Source organism: Artibeus jamaicensis, unplaced genomic scaffold, assembly GCF_021234435.1.
Source record: "Artibeus jamaicensis isolate MK-2021 breed Jamaican fruit bat unplaced genomic scaffold, CSHL_Jam_final contig_887, whole genome shotgun sequence".
Lineage (NCBI taxonomy): Eukaryota > Metazoa > Chordata > Mammalia > Chiroptera > Phyllostomidae > Artibeus > Artibeus jamaicensis.
The window spans coordinates 36,067-52,096 of record NW_026522003.1 but is presented as its reverse complement, the minus strand read 5'-3'; the positions used below and the strand labels follow the sequence as shown (position 1 = coordinate 52,096).

The window sequence follows — 16,030 nt, the reverse complement described above, 5'->3', positions numbered from 1 at the left end:
TAGGGGGAATCCCTGCTAGTGTGAAGGGCAGGGAGCCTGCCCTGAGACAGGTGGCCTTCCATCAACCCCCCAAAGCTGTGTGGGTTGGGGTAGATGGTGAATGGATGGCTTTTAAGAGGGAAGTAGGTCATCCTGTCCCCGAGGATTGATTGTGGGAGGTTCCTTTGTCCTGGGAAAATAAAGGACTCCATTTTCCTGGAGAACTCAGACTTAGTCCTGAACACATTTGTGCAGAATGATGTTTATAACATGAGAAATCAGTTTTTTGCACTCTAGACACGGACATTTATTAAAGCTTTGGCAACCCCATTGGAGCTGGCTCCATCCTAAAGAACAGGGGGTAAGGGGGTTTCAGTGTGACTCTTTATGTTCAGATTGTCTCATTGTTCTATTTATCCAGGGCAGGAAGCGAGCAATCCCGGTGAAGACTGTTGGAGGAGCCCCAAAGCTTCTTCCATAGGAGACAATGCCCTGAGCCACATTGTTACACACCAGGGGTCCTCCGGTGTCCCCCTGTGGGTGATGAGAGAAAGGGACACTAAGCCAGGCTGCTGAAGTATGGTACCTCCCCATTCCTTTTGTCCCATAGCCTGAACCTCTGTGTGAGATGGGAAGGCCATGGGGGTGCAGAATTCAAGCTCCTGCATCTTTCATTGGTTAGTCTTCAACCCTGGCAGTGGGTACTGTCCCTAGCTCAACCTAAGTCAAGATACCTTTACCTTTCCCATGAAAACACTGCATATGCATGTTGTGTATCAGGCAGTCCTCCCCTCCCCTCAGAGACTGCACTGATGGGTAAAAGCCCCCACTTTACTCTGGTCTGACCCCCACCCTGAAGTCATGGGGATGTAGTCTGTTCCCAAGCCCAGTTCTTTCCAGATGCCTCTGTCTCAGGTAGTGTTGGCAGATGCCTGGGGCCTTACCCGGAATGTGGTCGCCTCATTATTCTGGTCCCCCACACAAATCCGCTTTCGGCTGTTGTAGGTATTAAAGAGATTGTTGCACACCTGATCCCTCTGTACCTCCAGCTGCACATCCCGAAGTGTGTCTGTTCGTCTGTTCTGGCCCACCAGGCCCCAGCCTGCCACAGTGCACCGGGACCCAGGTCTCAGCTGGGCCTGGGACTGAGGCAGAGCCACTGGCCTCATGAATTGATTCCGCGTAGCTCTATTTTCCAGCTGGTGGAAAGAGTACAGGCACTTAGGGGAAATCTATGCAGAGCTCAGCACACCACCCCTGGGTCTCTGCCCCTGCTTCCTGCTCCATGGACCAAGGACAAGGTGAATCCTGGACCTGGGAGGGAACCCACTCAGGTGGGAAACCAGAGGGTCAGGCAGAAGTACCTGCAGTAACATGATGTCATTCAGGTTGTTGTCCTCATTATACCCAGGATGGCGGGTGGCTGTGAGCACCTGTATGCGCTGCTGGGTCCTTTCCTGCCTACTGATGTTGTGCGCCCCCAGGATGACCATTATAGTACTGCAAAGGAAGGTGGTCTAGAGGTAGGTATGAGCTGCATGAGATACAGTCCCCAGGATCTACAGGGTAGGTGGAGAGCCCAGGGCAGCAAGACAGCAGCTGAGGGAAGTGAGGGGACAGGAGGGCTCTGGGGCAGAGATCACTGTGGCCTCTGCTTAAGTCATCCTAGTATTGCTTCCCCTAGAAAATTAAGAAATAACTTAAATTCATCTTTCGAGTAGTAATGCATGCCTTTCATTTCCTCCTTTGGTCCTCATTTACACTGGACTGTTCCCTGCCCTGCAAGACTTATCTAGTCTTTGTTCACCTCTTCGTTGCTGGAACCCATCTCAGTGGAATGCTCTCATGAATGCTTCTGGACCTACCTTACTGGGGTCATGGAAGATTAATAATTACCTTTCCCAACAGTAAGCTGATGTCATCACAAAGTCTTCTCGCACCAGGAACCCCCCACAAAAGCTCTCACGCACTGGTGTCTGGGTCAGAAGATATGCCATGTAGGGGAGGGAGTGGGGACTGGCTTCATGGCCTCCAATGATCTCCTCTGGAAGGAAGTATTCAGCAGTTATTACTCTGCTCACTGAAGTGTCAGTTTGGTGGCTCCAGAAAGGCTGGGAGGTGGGGAGGCTACAGAGATGATGTAGGGAGAGGAGGATTTGGTGGTGAGAACTGGGGTCTGCAGGGAACCACATCATGGGAGAGGGCTCCAGGGGCCTGTAGGAAACAAGGCTGGTTCCCCAGCCCAGACCTCAGCTCCCTCTGCCTCCCCCAAAGGAGAACAACCCTTGCTGCAGGCAAGAGCTCTTAGGCCTCTCTCCTAGGGTGGAGAGATCTGTGCTGTCAGGATCCAGAGCCTTCTGGAGCTGCTTCACCTAAAGTTTGCTGGTACTTTCTTATCCAAGGAGCTTTCCTGATTCCTGTTTTTCCAGCTCATGACCAGCTCATGAGCAGCATGGACTTTTGTAAGAATCTAGACATGAACTGACGGGGCTGTTATTGCTGTATCCTTGTCTCCTAGGTTTTGATACATGGGCTGTAGAGGGAATTCAAAGAGCAGAGTTGCAGAGCACATGCTGCATGCCAGGGGCAATTCCAAGAGTTTCATGTACACTAACTGACTGTCATAGCAACTGTATGAGGTAGGCATTGCTATTATTCCTTTTCACTGATGAGGAACCTGAGTACTGTGAATTCAAATGATGTGCTCAATGACACAGAATTTGAAAGTGACTAGGATGTCTAGATCCAGAGTGTATGGGATGGGGATGGGCCTATGAGGGTTTGGATGGTCACTCACCTGCTCCAGCCCCAGGAGGTAGGAGAAAGGCCACCAGGATAAGGAGGAGCTGCATCTTCCAGAGAAGGCTGCTGAACAGTTGCTGCTGGTACTTCCTCCTGCCAGACTTTTAGCCTTCCCAGAGAGGAAGGTAGGAAGGGAGGGTGGGTGGGGACTAGGTGGTTCACAGTTCCATTTCTCTGGGGGTGTGGTAGGTTTCAATGACAGCTGGCCTGGAGGCTGGCCTACCAGCTGCCAGTGACTTGGAGGAAGAGAGGTGATCCAAGCCACCAATGTGTCTCCCGCAGTTGCTGAGGCAGTGCTTCAGGAGTAATGGAACTAGGGCACAAGGAGAGGAGATTTGGGCCTGGTGTTCCAGAAGCCCAAACCCACCCTATTGAACAATGTCTCAACAAGGCTTGAACACTGCTAGCTACCCAGAGGTTCCATTTTCTATTGCTCTGGGATTGAAGCCTGCCTGTCCTCAGCATTTGGGCCCTGGCTACCTGCCAAAACCCTGGCTGTCCCCACCACTTTCTGGAAGGTGGTGAGGCAGATTGAGTAGCTCTCACTCCTAAATGAGTGAAAGGCACTGACAGAGAAGGAAGTGGAAGATAAAGATTGTGCCACTGAGGGTAACTTTGTCAGGTCACTTGAGCCCAGAGAAGGTCTCACTAAAAGTTATGACATAGTTGAATACTTGTATTTGTTTGCTTCCTACTCAAGATGAAGGCCTTTGTGTCTCAGAAGGTTCCTGTGTGCAGAAAAAGCGTTGTGAGTTGATTTTGTTGAGAGCTGTCATAGCCTGCCTGCAAAACATATAAGCTCCTATTTCATCTGGGATTCATGAGATCTATTAAGCAAATCCCCCTTCTTCACCCAGGGTGGAGGGAATTGGAACTACTCATTCATTATGTTACAGAAAACAACTCAGCCACTTTCGGGTATATGGAGTGGAAGTTTATTTTCATGTATGCGGACCCAGACGAGTCAGTGTCCAAATTCTGGGCCCCAAGCAGTGGAGAACAATTGTCTATATAGAGTGAGGGGCGGTCTGACACTCTGACCGTTACTTTTGACTTGAAAGCAAGAAAGCTGAACTGCTGATAAGAGTTAATACGAATTTCTTTGTTCTTACTCCTCAGTTACTTAGTTACTTGCTCTCCCTGATCCTGTTGACTCATCGGCTAGCTCCCCTCCTGGGCAGGCCACTACAATTATAGAGTAAGAACAGGAAGTATACTGCAGAATGACACAGTGGATGTGAGGCACACTTAAAACTTTAGAACATTTGTGTGTGCTCAGAAAAACATTATAAGCCAGCGTGATTTTTTCAAAACCTATATCAAAATTGAAAAGTAATACTGTTCTTAAACTTTTAAGATTCCTGATAGGCCCACTTGAAAATCTTATGAAAGTTATATATCATCTCTTTATATTTAAATATATACACATTTTCACTTATATTTTAAATTGTAAGAAATTTAATCCTCCCTCTAATGTATGTTCTATGACTGCAACCTCATGAATTTTTTTTATACATCTGAAAAGCAATATGCAGAAAAAAAGAGAAGAAAGAGAAAATAGTGTAATAGACTAACTGGTGTCTTATTTGTGCAATTTTAATTTGTTGTTGCTTAATTTTTTTCAACATTTAATTTTGCTTTAAAAACTTTAGTTTAAAAACAGAAAGATAAGGAACAGCCTGCACATGTGAAAAAAGGGAGTAAAGTCTATGCATCCAGTGGTCAGAATAGAGATGTGGGGAGGTGATTTTACTAACAGTGACCTAGGATTGCATGCCAGCCTTCCCACTAATAACAACAGAAAAAACTTTTTAAATGTCTTAAAACCTTCAATGACTAAAAGTACTGCCAATACAGGAGTAATTATCAGGCCAAAACTGAAAGCATAATGGGAGTCCAGTTAGACAGCGGTTTCTCTGAGGGCATTGCTGAACCCACAGAATTTGAGACTGTGGTCTGATGACCTTATAAAGTGAGGAGAGGAGAAAACCAAATCAAATTCACCCAAGGTCCAATCAGAGCCCCTCCCCACAGGAAGCCAAGACCTGACAATTCTGCACCCTCAAAGGAAGAAAGAAGAGCAAGGGGCTAGTCATTGCAAGTAATTCATGAAAGATCAGAATTAGTTGAACTTCTCATGGAATCTCAAACCTTAAAGTTGCATTATCATGATTGTGGATGTGTCCCAAAGTAGCTGGCAGATTCTAATGCAAATCTAGGGGAAATTCACTTAATTCAAAATTTGAATCACACCTAAAACTTATTGTCTTGTTTATAATGACAATATATTGTGAAATATAAAGAAGAACAACAAGCAAATTGAGAGAAAAGACACAATGACTGAGAAAGCATTGGATAATATTATAGGAATAATCTTACACAGATTACAAAACAAGTATGTTGGTATAAAAATTATCTTTAACAGAGCTGCAGGAAACATGAAACTTTAAAAAGAGTTATACTATGTTTCCAGTCAAGATGGAGGTGTATGTAGACACACCGCATCTCATTGCACAACCATAAGAAAAAACACAACTAACAAACACAAAAAACACCCATAACTGCCAGAAAATCACCCAGCAAAACACCCAGACCTGTACAGAAGTCCAACAACCAAGGATTTAAAGAAGCTGTGTTCATCCAGATGAGTAGGAGGGTGGAGCTGGGGAGCTGGGGCACAGAGGATTCGGTCTGTGTGCAAGCCAGGGGTGAGAGGCAGTGAGGCCATGAGGGCCTGGTGATGGTGGATGGCAGAATGGGCAGCCCCACATGCATGTGTTGTAGATAAAAATCAGGGAGTCACCTTGCTAGTGTGTGATCCTAACTCCAGGCTGCACTGTGGAGCACAGGGCTCCAGCTACTGGAAAAAAGAAAGATAATCATTCAGGCTGTAAACCCTGTGGGGGTTGGAACAGCAGAAAAAACTGCTGGTTTCATAGGAGAGCCCCAAACATACACAAACCCACCTACCTTGGGAACCACAACCACTACAGCAACTGGAGGGGTGAAAGTCACACACAGGAAGTAGGTGAAATGATTGGAAATGGGGCAAGGGCCAGTGGAGCCTTCAGAAGTCAGCTAGCAGTGACATTGTCCCCTGTTTGTCCCATCCCCCACACACAGAGCCACAATTATCCCACCCTGGCAATACCCAAGGCTCTGCCCCATAAGACTTAATGGGTGTGCTAAAATGCAATCAAAGAGCCTTACCTAGTACACAGACACAAGGAGGCTTCCAAAATCAGGACACAAAGAAATATGGCCTAATGAAGGAATAAAACAGAACCTCAGGAAAAGAACTAAGCAATGTGGAGACAGCCAATCTATCAGATGCAGAGTTCAAAATACTGGAGGTCATAATGCTCAAAGATCTCACTGAATACAGCAAAAAACATAAGGGAAGAAATGAAGAGTCTGCTAAGGAAAATAAAGAAAAATCCACAGGAAACAAACAGTGAAGGGAACGAAGCTGTGATTCAAATAAATGATTTGGGACATAAGGAAGAAATAAAAATCAACCAGAACAAAATGAAGTAACAAGAATTCAAAAAAATGAGTTTAAGAAGATTCTGGGACATCTTCAAAAGGACCAACATCCAAACAATAGGGATGCAGGAAGCAGAAGATGAACAGCAAGATTTAAAAAACTTATTAGAAATAATAATAAAAGAAAACTTCCTTAACTTGGTAAAGAAAGTAGACATACAAATCCACGAAGCACAGAAGGTCCTAAACCAGGTGGGCCCAAAGAGGGCCAAACCATGACACCTCATATTTAACATGCCAAAGATTAAAGATAGAGAGAGAATCCTAAAAGCAATAAGAGAAAGGCAGAGAATTACCTACAAAGGAGTTCCCAGAAGACTATCATCTGATTTCTCAAAAGAAATTTTTCAGAAAAGAAGGGACTGGCAAGAATTATTCAAAGTGATGAAAAGCATGGACCTACAAAGAACATTACTCTATCCAGCAAAGCTATCATTTAGAGTTGAAGGACTGATGAAGGTAAAGCTAACAGAGTTCATCATCACCAAGCCCTTATTATATGGAATGTTAAAGGATTTATGTGGGAAAAAGAAAAAGATCCAAACTATGAACCTTAAAATGATAACAGATTACAAATTACCAACAACTGAATATGGAAAACAAAAACAAAAATAGACTAAGCAAACAACTAGACAGGAGTAGAATCACAGATTCGGAAATGATTTGGAGGGTTTATTAGCTGGGAGGGGCAAGGGAGAGAATAGGGGGAATGGTGCAGGGTTAAGGATCATGAATTGGTAGGTATAAAATAAACAGGGGGGTGTTAGTATAGTATAGAAGACGGAGAAGCCGAAGAATTTATATGCACAACCCATGGGCATGATCTAAGGAGACAATTACTGGAGGGAATATGGGTTACCAGGCAGAGTGGGACAAAGGAAGAAAAATTGGAAAAATTGTAAGAACAAAATCAATAAAATATACTTTAAAAATAAATACAGCCCTGGCTGGTGTAGCTCAGTGGATTGAGCGCGGGCCTGGGAACCAAGCAACCACGGTTCGATTCCCAGTCAGGGCACATGCCTGGGTTGCAGGCCAGTTCTCTCCCTCTCTCCTTCCTTTCCCCTCTAAAGATAAATAAATAAAATCTTAAAAAAAATAAATACAGACATACCATTTGAAAAAGAACTAAATACAACTTCTAAAAGTGAAAGATGAAATAAGCAAAATTAAAGTCTCAGTGGATAAAGTTAATGACAGTTTAAACAAAGCTCAAAAGAAAATTTGTATGTGTAATAACTCAAAAAATGTTTCAAGAATACAGCACAGAGAAGTATAAAGATGAAAAGGTAGAAAATAATACAATTAGAAGGTGGAACATACTTATAATTAGAGTGCAGGAAGAAGAAAGATAGACTAGGAAAAATGATAATGAGATATTGGCTGAGATGTTTCTTTTCAAAAGTGATGAAGAACATCCAATTAGGGGTTTGAAAAGATAAACAAAATTCAAGTAGAATAATACAAAGAATTGGCGGAAATCTTAAGAGAGATCACTAGAGGAAAAAAAGATGGCTTTCTACTAAGTGGTGATTAAAGGCTGAATTCTCAGTAGCAACAATGAGTGAAAGGTATCCAGGAAGAAACAACTTCATGGTCATTTGGGAAGAGTTTTAGACATAGGTTATAAATGAATGAGTAATGATACAGAATTAATGAATAGAGGATGAGAATATGATAGGACAGCTTGCCCTACAAAGGGAGATTATATACTTTACAAGCACATGTAGAAGATTCACAAAATATTGTCCATAGATTAGGTCTTAGAAAGTGTTCAAAGGATTAAACCTATACATCATTTGTTGTGGGCCACAGTGAATTTAAACTAGAAATGCAGACTGAGAATAAGAGCAGAGTAAGAGCAATTCCTGTGGGTGGAAGTGGTGGTGGTAGGGATGGTCTTCTACCTGTCTGTCAATGTGGTGGAGGAGGTCCTGGATTTATGAGCCACCAGCAAGTCCATGCAGATTGGTTTGATGTCACTGGAATTATGTTCCAAAGTTTTTAAATGTTTGTTCCTGTGTTTGCAGCTCATCTTAGTTTATGGTTGATTTCTGAATTCTTCATTTGTTTGTAATGATCATCACCAACAGAAGTGTGAGATTAGTATCTGATCTTCACCTATGTTTAAACTTTGGTTCCACCCACTGCAATGGCACACAAACTCTGGATCATGCTCTTCAATTTTCTTACAAAGGCTGGCTAAGGCTGCAGTAGAGGGAAAGACCCAGTCTGCTCTCCTCTATTTTTAAAATTAAAGATATAGCCCTAACCAGGTAGCTCAGTTGTGGGTTCTATTCTGGTCAGGGCAAATACCAAGGTTGCAGGTTGCATTCCTGGTTGGAGTACATGTGGGAAGTAACCAATAGGTATTTCTCTCTCAAATAGATGTTTCTCTCACACATTGATGTTTCTCTCTGTCTTCCTTCCTCTCTCTATAAAAACAATAAATGTATTCTTGGGTGAGGATTAAAAAAATAGAAAAATAAAGTGTAGTTGGGACATGTGAAGAAGACATTTCTCAGTTCTCACTGATATGACATATAAGTAATAGAATGAAAGCAAAAGTTGCTAAATTAACTTATCACCATATATATATATATATATATATATATGTACAGTGTCTAGTAAACTTTTACATAATTTTTTTTCATTGTACTCCTCTGAGTTTTAGTACTTCACAGTTAATACTGTAAAGCCATACTAAAATTCCTGTAATGATATAAGAAATTATAAGAAAAAGTGTTCAATTGTGAATATATGTAATAAGTAGAATAATTTTATATTTTATATAACATATTTGACATGATAATATGATTAGTACAATCCCATGAAATTCTCCTTTAAATAAAATTATTGATCATGAAAATTGACAAATCATGAGTCAAAGTCAAAATCATAATGAAAATAAAAAGTGATTTCAAAAGTGAAGGAAATGACTTATAGCAGAATGTGCTGGTTATATACAAAGACAAAGCCTGACTATTTAACACTATGCCTCGAATGAATTACTTTAAAGGTAAAAATAAAATTGACCAGATAGAGAATTTCTTTATAAACATAAGAGAGGAAAAATTTTATTTGTAAACAAGACATACAAAACACTAACCATTGATAATTATAAAGAAAAATGGATAGACTGATTTACATAAAAACTTCAGAAATTCTGATTATCAGAGGCACTATTAAGACAGTAAAAATTAAAGGCACAGAGTGTGTGAAGATATTTGTAACAATTGAAAAAGGATTTGTATTTGGGAGATACATGTATATATATATTAGTATATATAAATCTCATTCATGCTATCTTATTAGTATTGGGAAGCCAATAATTTTGAAAACAGATATGAAATTGGCAACTGTCTAGAAAACATAACTGATGAAACATACTCAAGAAGTTTGGATTTTCCTGTTAACATGAAATGGATTGATTCAACTATCAAAAATTGTTGTAGACCGCTGTGCCTGGTTTTAGTAATTATATCTCGATCTCTTGTGGCTAAGGGCAAGGGACAACCTTGGCCATAGGAGACAAAGCTTGTCTCTGGTAGCAAACACTGCCTCATTTTCTTCTCCCTGCCCCCAAAGCTTGGTTGGAAGTCAATGATGGGTAAGACCCCTGACAGTCTGGGGCAACCTAAGCCAGACTCGATCACTTGAAAGGCCTTCATGGAAGGATTTGGGGGGCTGCAACAAAAAGCAATGGACTCTTGCCCCCCAGCTTTGAGATAGCCCGAGTCCCCACATTCTCTGGGAGAAGCCCTTCCTGGCTGTAATCCCCTTAAGCCTGAATACCTGATGGGGAGAGGTGCAGTTCCTTGCCTTGCTAGAGCATGTCCTGGGGAAAAATCTGGAACCACAAAGACTTCCTGGTAAACCTGTGAAATCTGCTCTGCTAAGAGTGCTTTCATTCATATGTTAAGGGTGCGAGCGGGAAACCCTAAAAACTCTGTTCCTGACAGACTCTGACCATAGTAAGCCCTCAGATTTCTTTGAAATGTTTCTACTGTTTGATCCTTGCGGCCCTGTATTTCTGTGTATTACAACCCAATAAAAGGCTATGGAGGTGGGGGCTCAAGGCCTTTTTCCCCTCGGAGAAACTGGCCACTGCTGGCCTTTGTCTCCCCTGAGAAAATGGCCACAGCTCACTTTTCTTCCCCAAGCAGATCACATCATGTCTTGGGCATATCCACCCTCATCTATGGCACTATGGGGACTTACGATAGTCGCCACAAAAAATATTTAATGAAGGACAGTCAGAGGGTCATGTGACTTCACTGGAAATCTCTACAAAATATTCAAAGAATGCTATAGAATTTCTTCTGGGGAGTAGATGCTACCAATATCCTTTATGAGACTAGTAAAACCTCAATGTCAAACCCCATGAAGACAACATGGGAATGGACTGTTACAGGCTGCCCTCAGTAGAATATTGATGCAAGCTAAATTAATCAATAAGAAAGAAGATAGTATATCATGATGCATGTAGGTTCATCCCAGGTGTCGGGGCTTTTCATTGGGCACTCAATTACTATAACATACCACATGGACTGATGAAAGAAGAAACTACTTGATTATGTAATTGAAGCAAAACAAAGAGGTATTTGCTAAAATTCACCTTCATTTGTTAAAAATACTTAGCCAACTAGGAATAGAAAAAATGTTTTTAATAAGATAAAATTGTTCCCCCAAATGTCACAGCAATTATTATATTTAGTGTGGAATACTGAATGTTTTTTGTTTGAGAGTGAAACAGTACAATGACACCTGGAGAGCCATAACTACATCTCTCTGCAATATTATACTAAATATTTTAAGGAGTGCATATGGGCAGGAAAGAGAAATGAAAGGTATAAGAACGGAAACTGATACATGATATGTACATGGAGAATGCCAAGGAATGCACAGATAAATTATTACAATTAGTAAGATAGTTTAACAAATTTGTTAGAAACAAGCTGAATTTCAGAATTAATCCTAGTTCTCTATATAATAATCCTGCTAAAAGATTAAATTGAAAAAAAGTTAACATAAATGACAGGAAAATGATCAATAGGATTCAGCAATATGACAGAAGCCACACTAACCTCTTCCCAGATTCAATCTGGAATTACAACTGAATTGTGGAGACATTCCCCAGAGCAAACAACTGAACAATAGTGAGAGAGAAGTCTTATAACCTCAGAAAGACAGAAGAATCACCTTCAGCACAACCTGTCTGTACCTTCACAACACTATACAAGACGTGGGGGACAGAGTGACACTCAGTGAACCAGATGAAGGGAAGGAGCCATCAAAGAACGACCTAACAATAATCAAAACCCAATTACAGCCCTGGCTGGTGTAGCTCAGTGGATTGAGTGCTGAAATGTGAACCAAAGGGTGGAGGTTCAATTCCCAGTCAGGGCACATGCCTGGGTTGGGGGCCAAGGCCCCAGTGTGGGGTGTATGAGAGGCAACTACACATTGATTTTTGTCTCCCTCTCTTTCTCTCCCCCTTCCCCTCTTTAAAATAAATAAATATAATCTTAAAAAAAACCCAATTACATCCAGAGAGCCAACATAAATGGCATCCCAAGAGCAGAAAGTTCAGGAGATCATGGAGACTGCACTACTGAATCTCACAGGTCTCCTACCATAGAAGTTCACACCACAAACTCAGGGAGTCAGAACAGATCGATTTAAGAAACAGGGGCTAACAGGAAAAGTCTCACAAACAGTGGGAAGACAAAGAAACAAACCCCAAATGAAAGGAAAGGGGGAAGCTTCAGAAAGAATGCTAAATGAATGGAGGCAAGTATCAGATATTAAATTCAAAGCAATGGTTATCAGGAAGCTCAATGAACTCACTGAGAGTTACTTCAAACTGCAGGAGAACTAAAATGAACTTACTGCAAACTCTATCAACATGAGAAAGGAAATAGAGACTATGAACAAGGGCCAAGAGGAAATGAAGAATACGATTTCTGAATGAAAGAACACAGAAGGAATCAAAAGCAGGCTAGATGAAGCAGAGGATCGAATCAGCCAGCTGGAGGACAAAATAGAAAAAAACACCCAGAAAAAGCAAGAAAAGTAAAATAGACTCAGAAAGAATGAAGAGGTGTTAAGGGAAATGCAGGACAACATGAAAAGTAATAATATCCATATAATAGGTATACCAGAAGGAAAAGATGAGGAGCAAGGGATAGAAAACCTGTTTGGACAAGTAATGATGGAAAGCTTCCCTAAATTGATGAGAGGAAAAGTCACATAAATCCAGGAAGCACAGAGGGTCACAATCAAGAGGAACTCAAAGAGGCTCACTTCAAGACACATCATAATTAAAATGGCAAAACTCCAAGACAAAAAGAGAATCTTAAAGGCAGCAATGGAGAAACAGGCAGTAACATACAAGGGACCTATGATAGAACTAACAGCTGAGTTCTTAATGGAAACTCTCCAAGCGAGAAGGAAATGGCAAGAAATATTCCAAGTAATGAAAACCAAGAGCTTGAAACTGAGACTACGCTACCCAGCAAGGCTCTCAATTAAAATGGAATTCCAAATAAGGGGCTTCCCAGACTAAAGAAGCTCAAAGAATACACCTCCAAACCAGCATTGCAAGAGTTGTTAAAGGGACTGTTTTAAGACAAGGAAGAAAGAGAGTGAGAGAGAAAGAGGAATACAGGTATAAAGGAGGAAAAAAAGGCAATGAATAAGTATCTATCAATAATAACCTTAAATGTAAATGGTTAAATGTTCCAATCAAAAGACATAGAATAGCTGTATGGATGGGAAATCATGACCCACACACATGCTGCTTACAGGAGACCCACCTCAAAAGAAAAGACCTACACAGACTGAAAGTGAAGGGTTAGAAAAAATATTCCAAACAAGTGGACAGGGAAAAAAGAAAAAGCCAGGGTAGTAATACTTAACTTATATCAGACAGAAAAGACTTCAAATCAAGGACCATAAAAGGAGACCCAGAAGGACACTTCATAATACTCAAGGGAAGAATCCATCAAGAAGACATAAACATTATAAACATATATGCACTCAACATAGGAACACTCAGATATATAAGTGAATTCTTGGAGGACTTCAAGATATCAACAGCAGCACTATTACAGCAGGGGATTTTCACACCCCACTGTCAAGAATGGACAGATTTTCCAAACAGATTATCAACAAACATATTGTGGCATTGAACAATGTCATAGATCAAACAAATTATATATATATATATATATATATATATATATATATATATATATATATATTCCTTTCATCCCAAAGAAGCAAAGTACATATTCTATTCAAATGTATATGGAACATTTTCATAGATAGACCACATGATAGGACAGAAAACAAAACTCAAGAAATTCAAAGAAACTAAAGAAATTCAAACAAAACTCAAGAAAATTGAAATCACATCACACATTTTCTCTGACCACAAGGGACTGAAATGAGAAACCAACCTCAAGGAAAAAATGGAAAAACACTCAAATTCATGGAGATTGAATAGCATGCTATTAAATGATGAATAGGTTGAGAATGAGATCAAGGAAGAAATCAGAAAGTTTCTGCCAACAGATGAAAATAAACTCACAATAACCTAAAACTTATGGACACGGTGTAGGCAGTCCTGAGAGAAAAATTCACAGTGATACAGGCCTACCTAAAAAAGATAAGAACATTTCAAAGAAACAACCTACCCCACATCTACAAGAACTGGAGGAACAACAACAAAGACAGCCCAGAGCAAGTAGAAGAAAGGAAATAACCAAGATCAGAGCATAATTAAATGACATGGAGATTAAAAGAACAATTCTAAGGAGCAATAAATCCAGGAGCTGGTTCTTTGAAAAGAGAAAAGAAATCAACAAGCCTTAGAGTAGACTCATCAAGAAAAAAAAAGAGGACCCAAATAAACACAATCAGAAATGAAAGAGGAGAGATTGCAACCAATACCACAGAAATATGCAGGATTGTAAGAAATTACTATGAAAAACTGTATGCCAAGAAATTTGAAAACCTGGGGGATATGGAGAAATTTCTAGAAAAATATCATGTTCCAAAACTGACTGAAGAAGAGGTAGAAAGCCTAAGCAGACCAATAACAGCTAATGAAATTGAAGCAGTAATCAAAAAGTTCCCAGCGCAAAAAGTCCTGGACCAGATGGTTTCACAGGAGAATTTTACAAAACATTCAAGGAAGAGCTAACCCATATCTTTCATAGACTATTCCAAAAAACCCAAGAAGACAGAAGACTCCCAAACTCTTTATGAAGCCAGCATCATCCTAATTCCCAAACCAGATAAAGACACAACAAATAAAGAAAACTACAGGCCAATACTGCTGATGAACATAGATGCAAAAATCCTAAACAAAATATTGGCAAACCATATCCAGCAGTACATTAAAAAGATCAGGACTTCTGCGAAGATGGAGGCATAGGTGGAAACACTTTGTTTCCTCACACAACCAAATCTAAAAAAGACAAAGTTTTAACAACAATAAATGAAACCAAACCACAGAAAATCGAACACTACAGAGTCTGAAAGCAACAAACCGCTCAGCTATACAGGTGAGAAGGGTGAAGCCAGCAAAGGAGCGGGTGGGGCAAAAAAGATTCCGGACCCGGGGCAGCACGAAGGCAGCCAAGGACGTGGATCCCAGGTGCGGGGTAGCTACCAGCAGAACTGGGGAAGGGGTAGCACTTGCTCCAAGATGGAGGAATAGGTGGATTTGCCGTGCCTTCTCACACAACCAAGTTTACAGACAAGTAAATTATATGAACAGAAAACACAGCCAGAACACAGAATATTGAACTCTTCGGAATTCTGTTAACAACAAATTCTTCAGACTGAGCCGTAAGGGGTAAACCCAGCAGGTGACAGAGAGGGGTAGCTCAGGAAAACTCGGCCAGAGGAATTCAGGTGCATGGAATCCAGGAGCAGGATGGGACACAGTGAGCTACCGAGGGAGCGACCAAGCGAGCCACCACGGGAAACAGCCCAGGAGCAGGGCTTTGGGTTGACAGAGGTCGCGCTTTTATGTACAGATAGACGAGCGAGGCAGTGGGGGATTGGACCTGGACCCAGCGAGTCCCCCCAGCAAGTGGAAGGGAGGGTGCCACCATTTCCCTGCTCTGACCCCACCTCCACATATAGCATCATAACCCAGCAACTCTGAGTGGCCCGGCCCTGGTGAACCACCTGAGGCTCTGCTCCTTACCCAGGGGCACGAAACAGCTGTGTCAGAAAGCCCCCTTTACTTTTCCATGCTGGTTTTTAGGCCCCGAGTTTTATTTTACCCTCAAAGAACTTAATCGTGGCACTGGAGAAGGCTATTTCCCTTCTGACCCACCAGAAATCATCAAGGCAAAAAAAACGCCCTGTGCAGCTCCTAATCTTTTTCTTAACTGGTGAGTGAGCAGGGCTCCCTTACATTTTCCAGTCTATTTTGCATGCCCAGTTTTCATGTTTTAGTCTCTCAAAACTGAACGGGGCACTGGAGAAGGCTATTTTTCATATTAAGAACTTTTGACCCAATTCCACAAAATCCTCCTGGTGTCCTGTAAAGCTCCGGAGTGTTGTCTTAACTTCTCAGTGAGCAAGGCTCTTTCTCAGATGGATCTGGGCTTGAAAACCATCCTGGGGAAACTAGAACAGTTTTCCCAGGACGGTTTTCAAGTCCAGTTTTCATATTTTGGCA

General features: G+C 41.4%; 1 protein-coding gene across 1 annotated transcript; it reads right to left on the bottom strand.

Moving 5' to 3' along the window:
* Window positions 1-272: 272 nt before the first annotated feature.
* LOC128625794 (cathepsin G-like) lies at window positions 273-2,868 on the bottom strand. Its single transcript, XM_053654856.1, has 5 exons — window positions 2,777-2,868; window positions 1,876-2,023; window positions 1,344-1,479; window positions 924-1,178; window positions 273-513 (listed from the first exon to the last, which is right to left on the bottom strand). Exons 1-5 carry the CDS (start codon window positions 2,829-2,831, stop codon window positions 352-354), a joined length of 756 nt encoding a protein of 251 aa, XP_053510831.1. The 5' UTR covers window positions 2,832-2,868; the 3' UTR covers window positions 273-351.
* Between the last annotated feature and the right edge of the window lie 13,162 nt (window positions 2,869-16,030).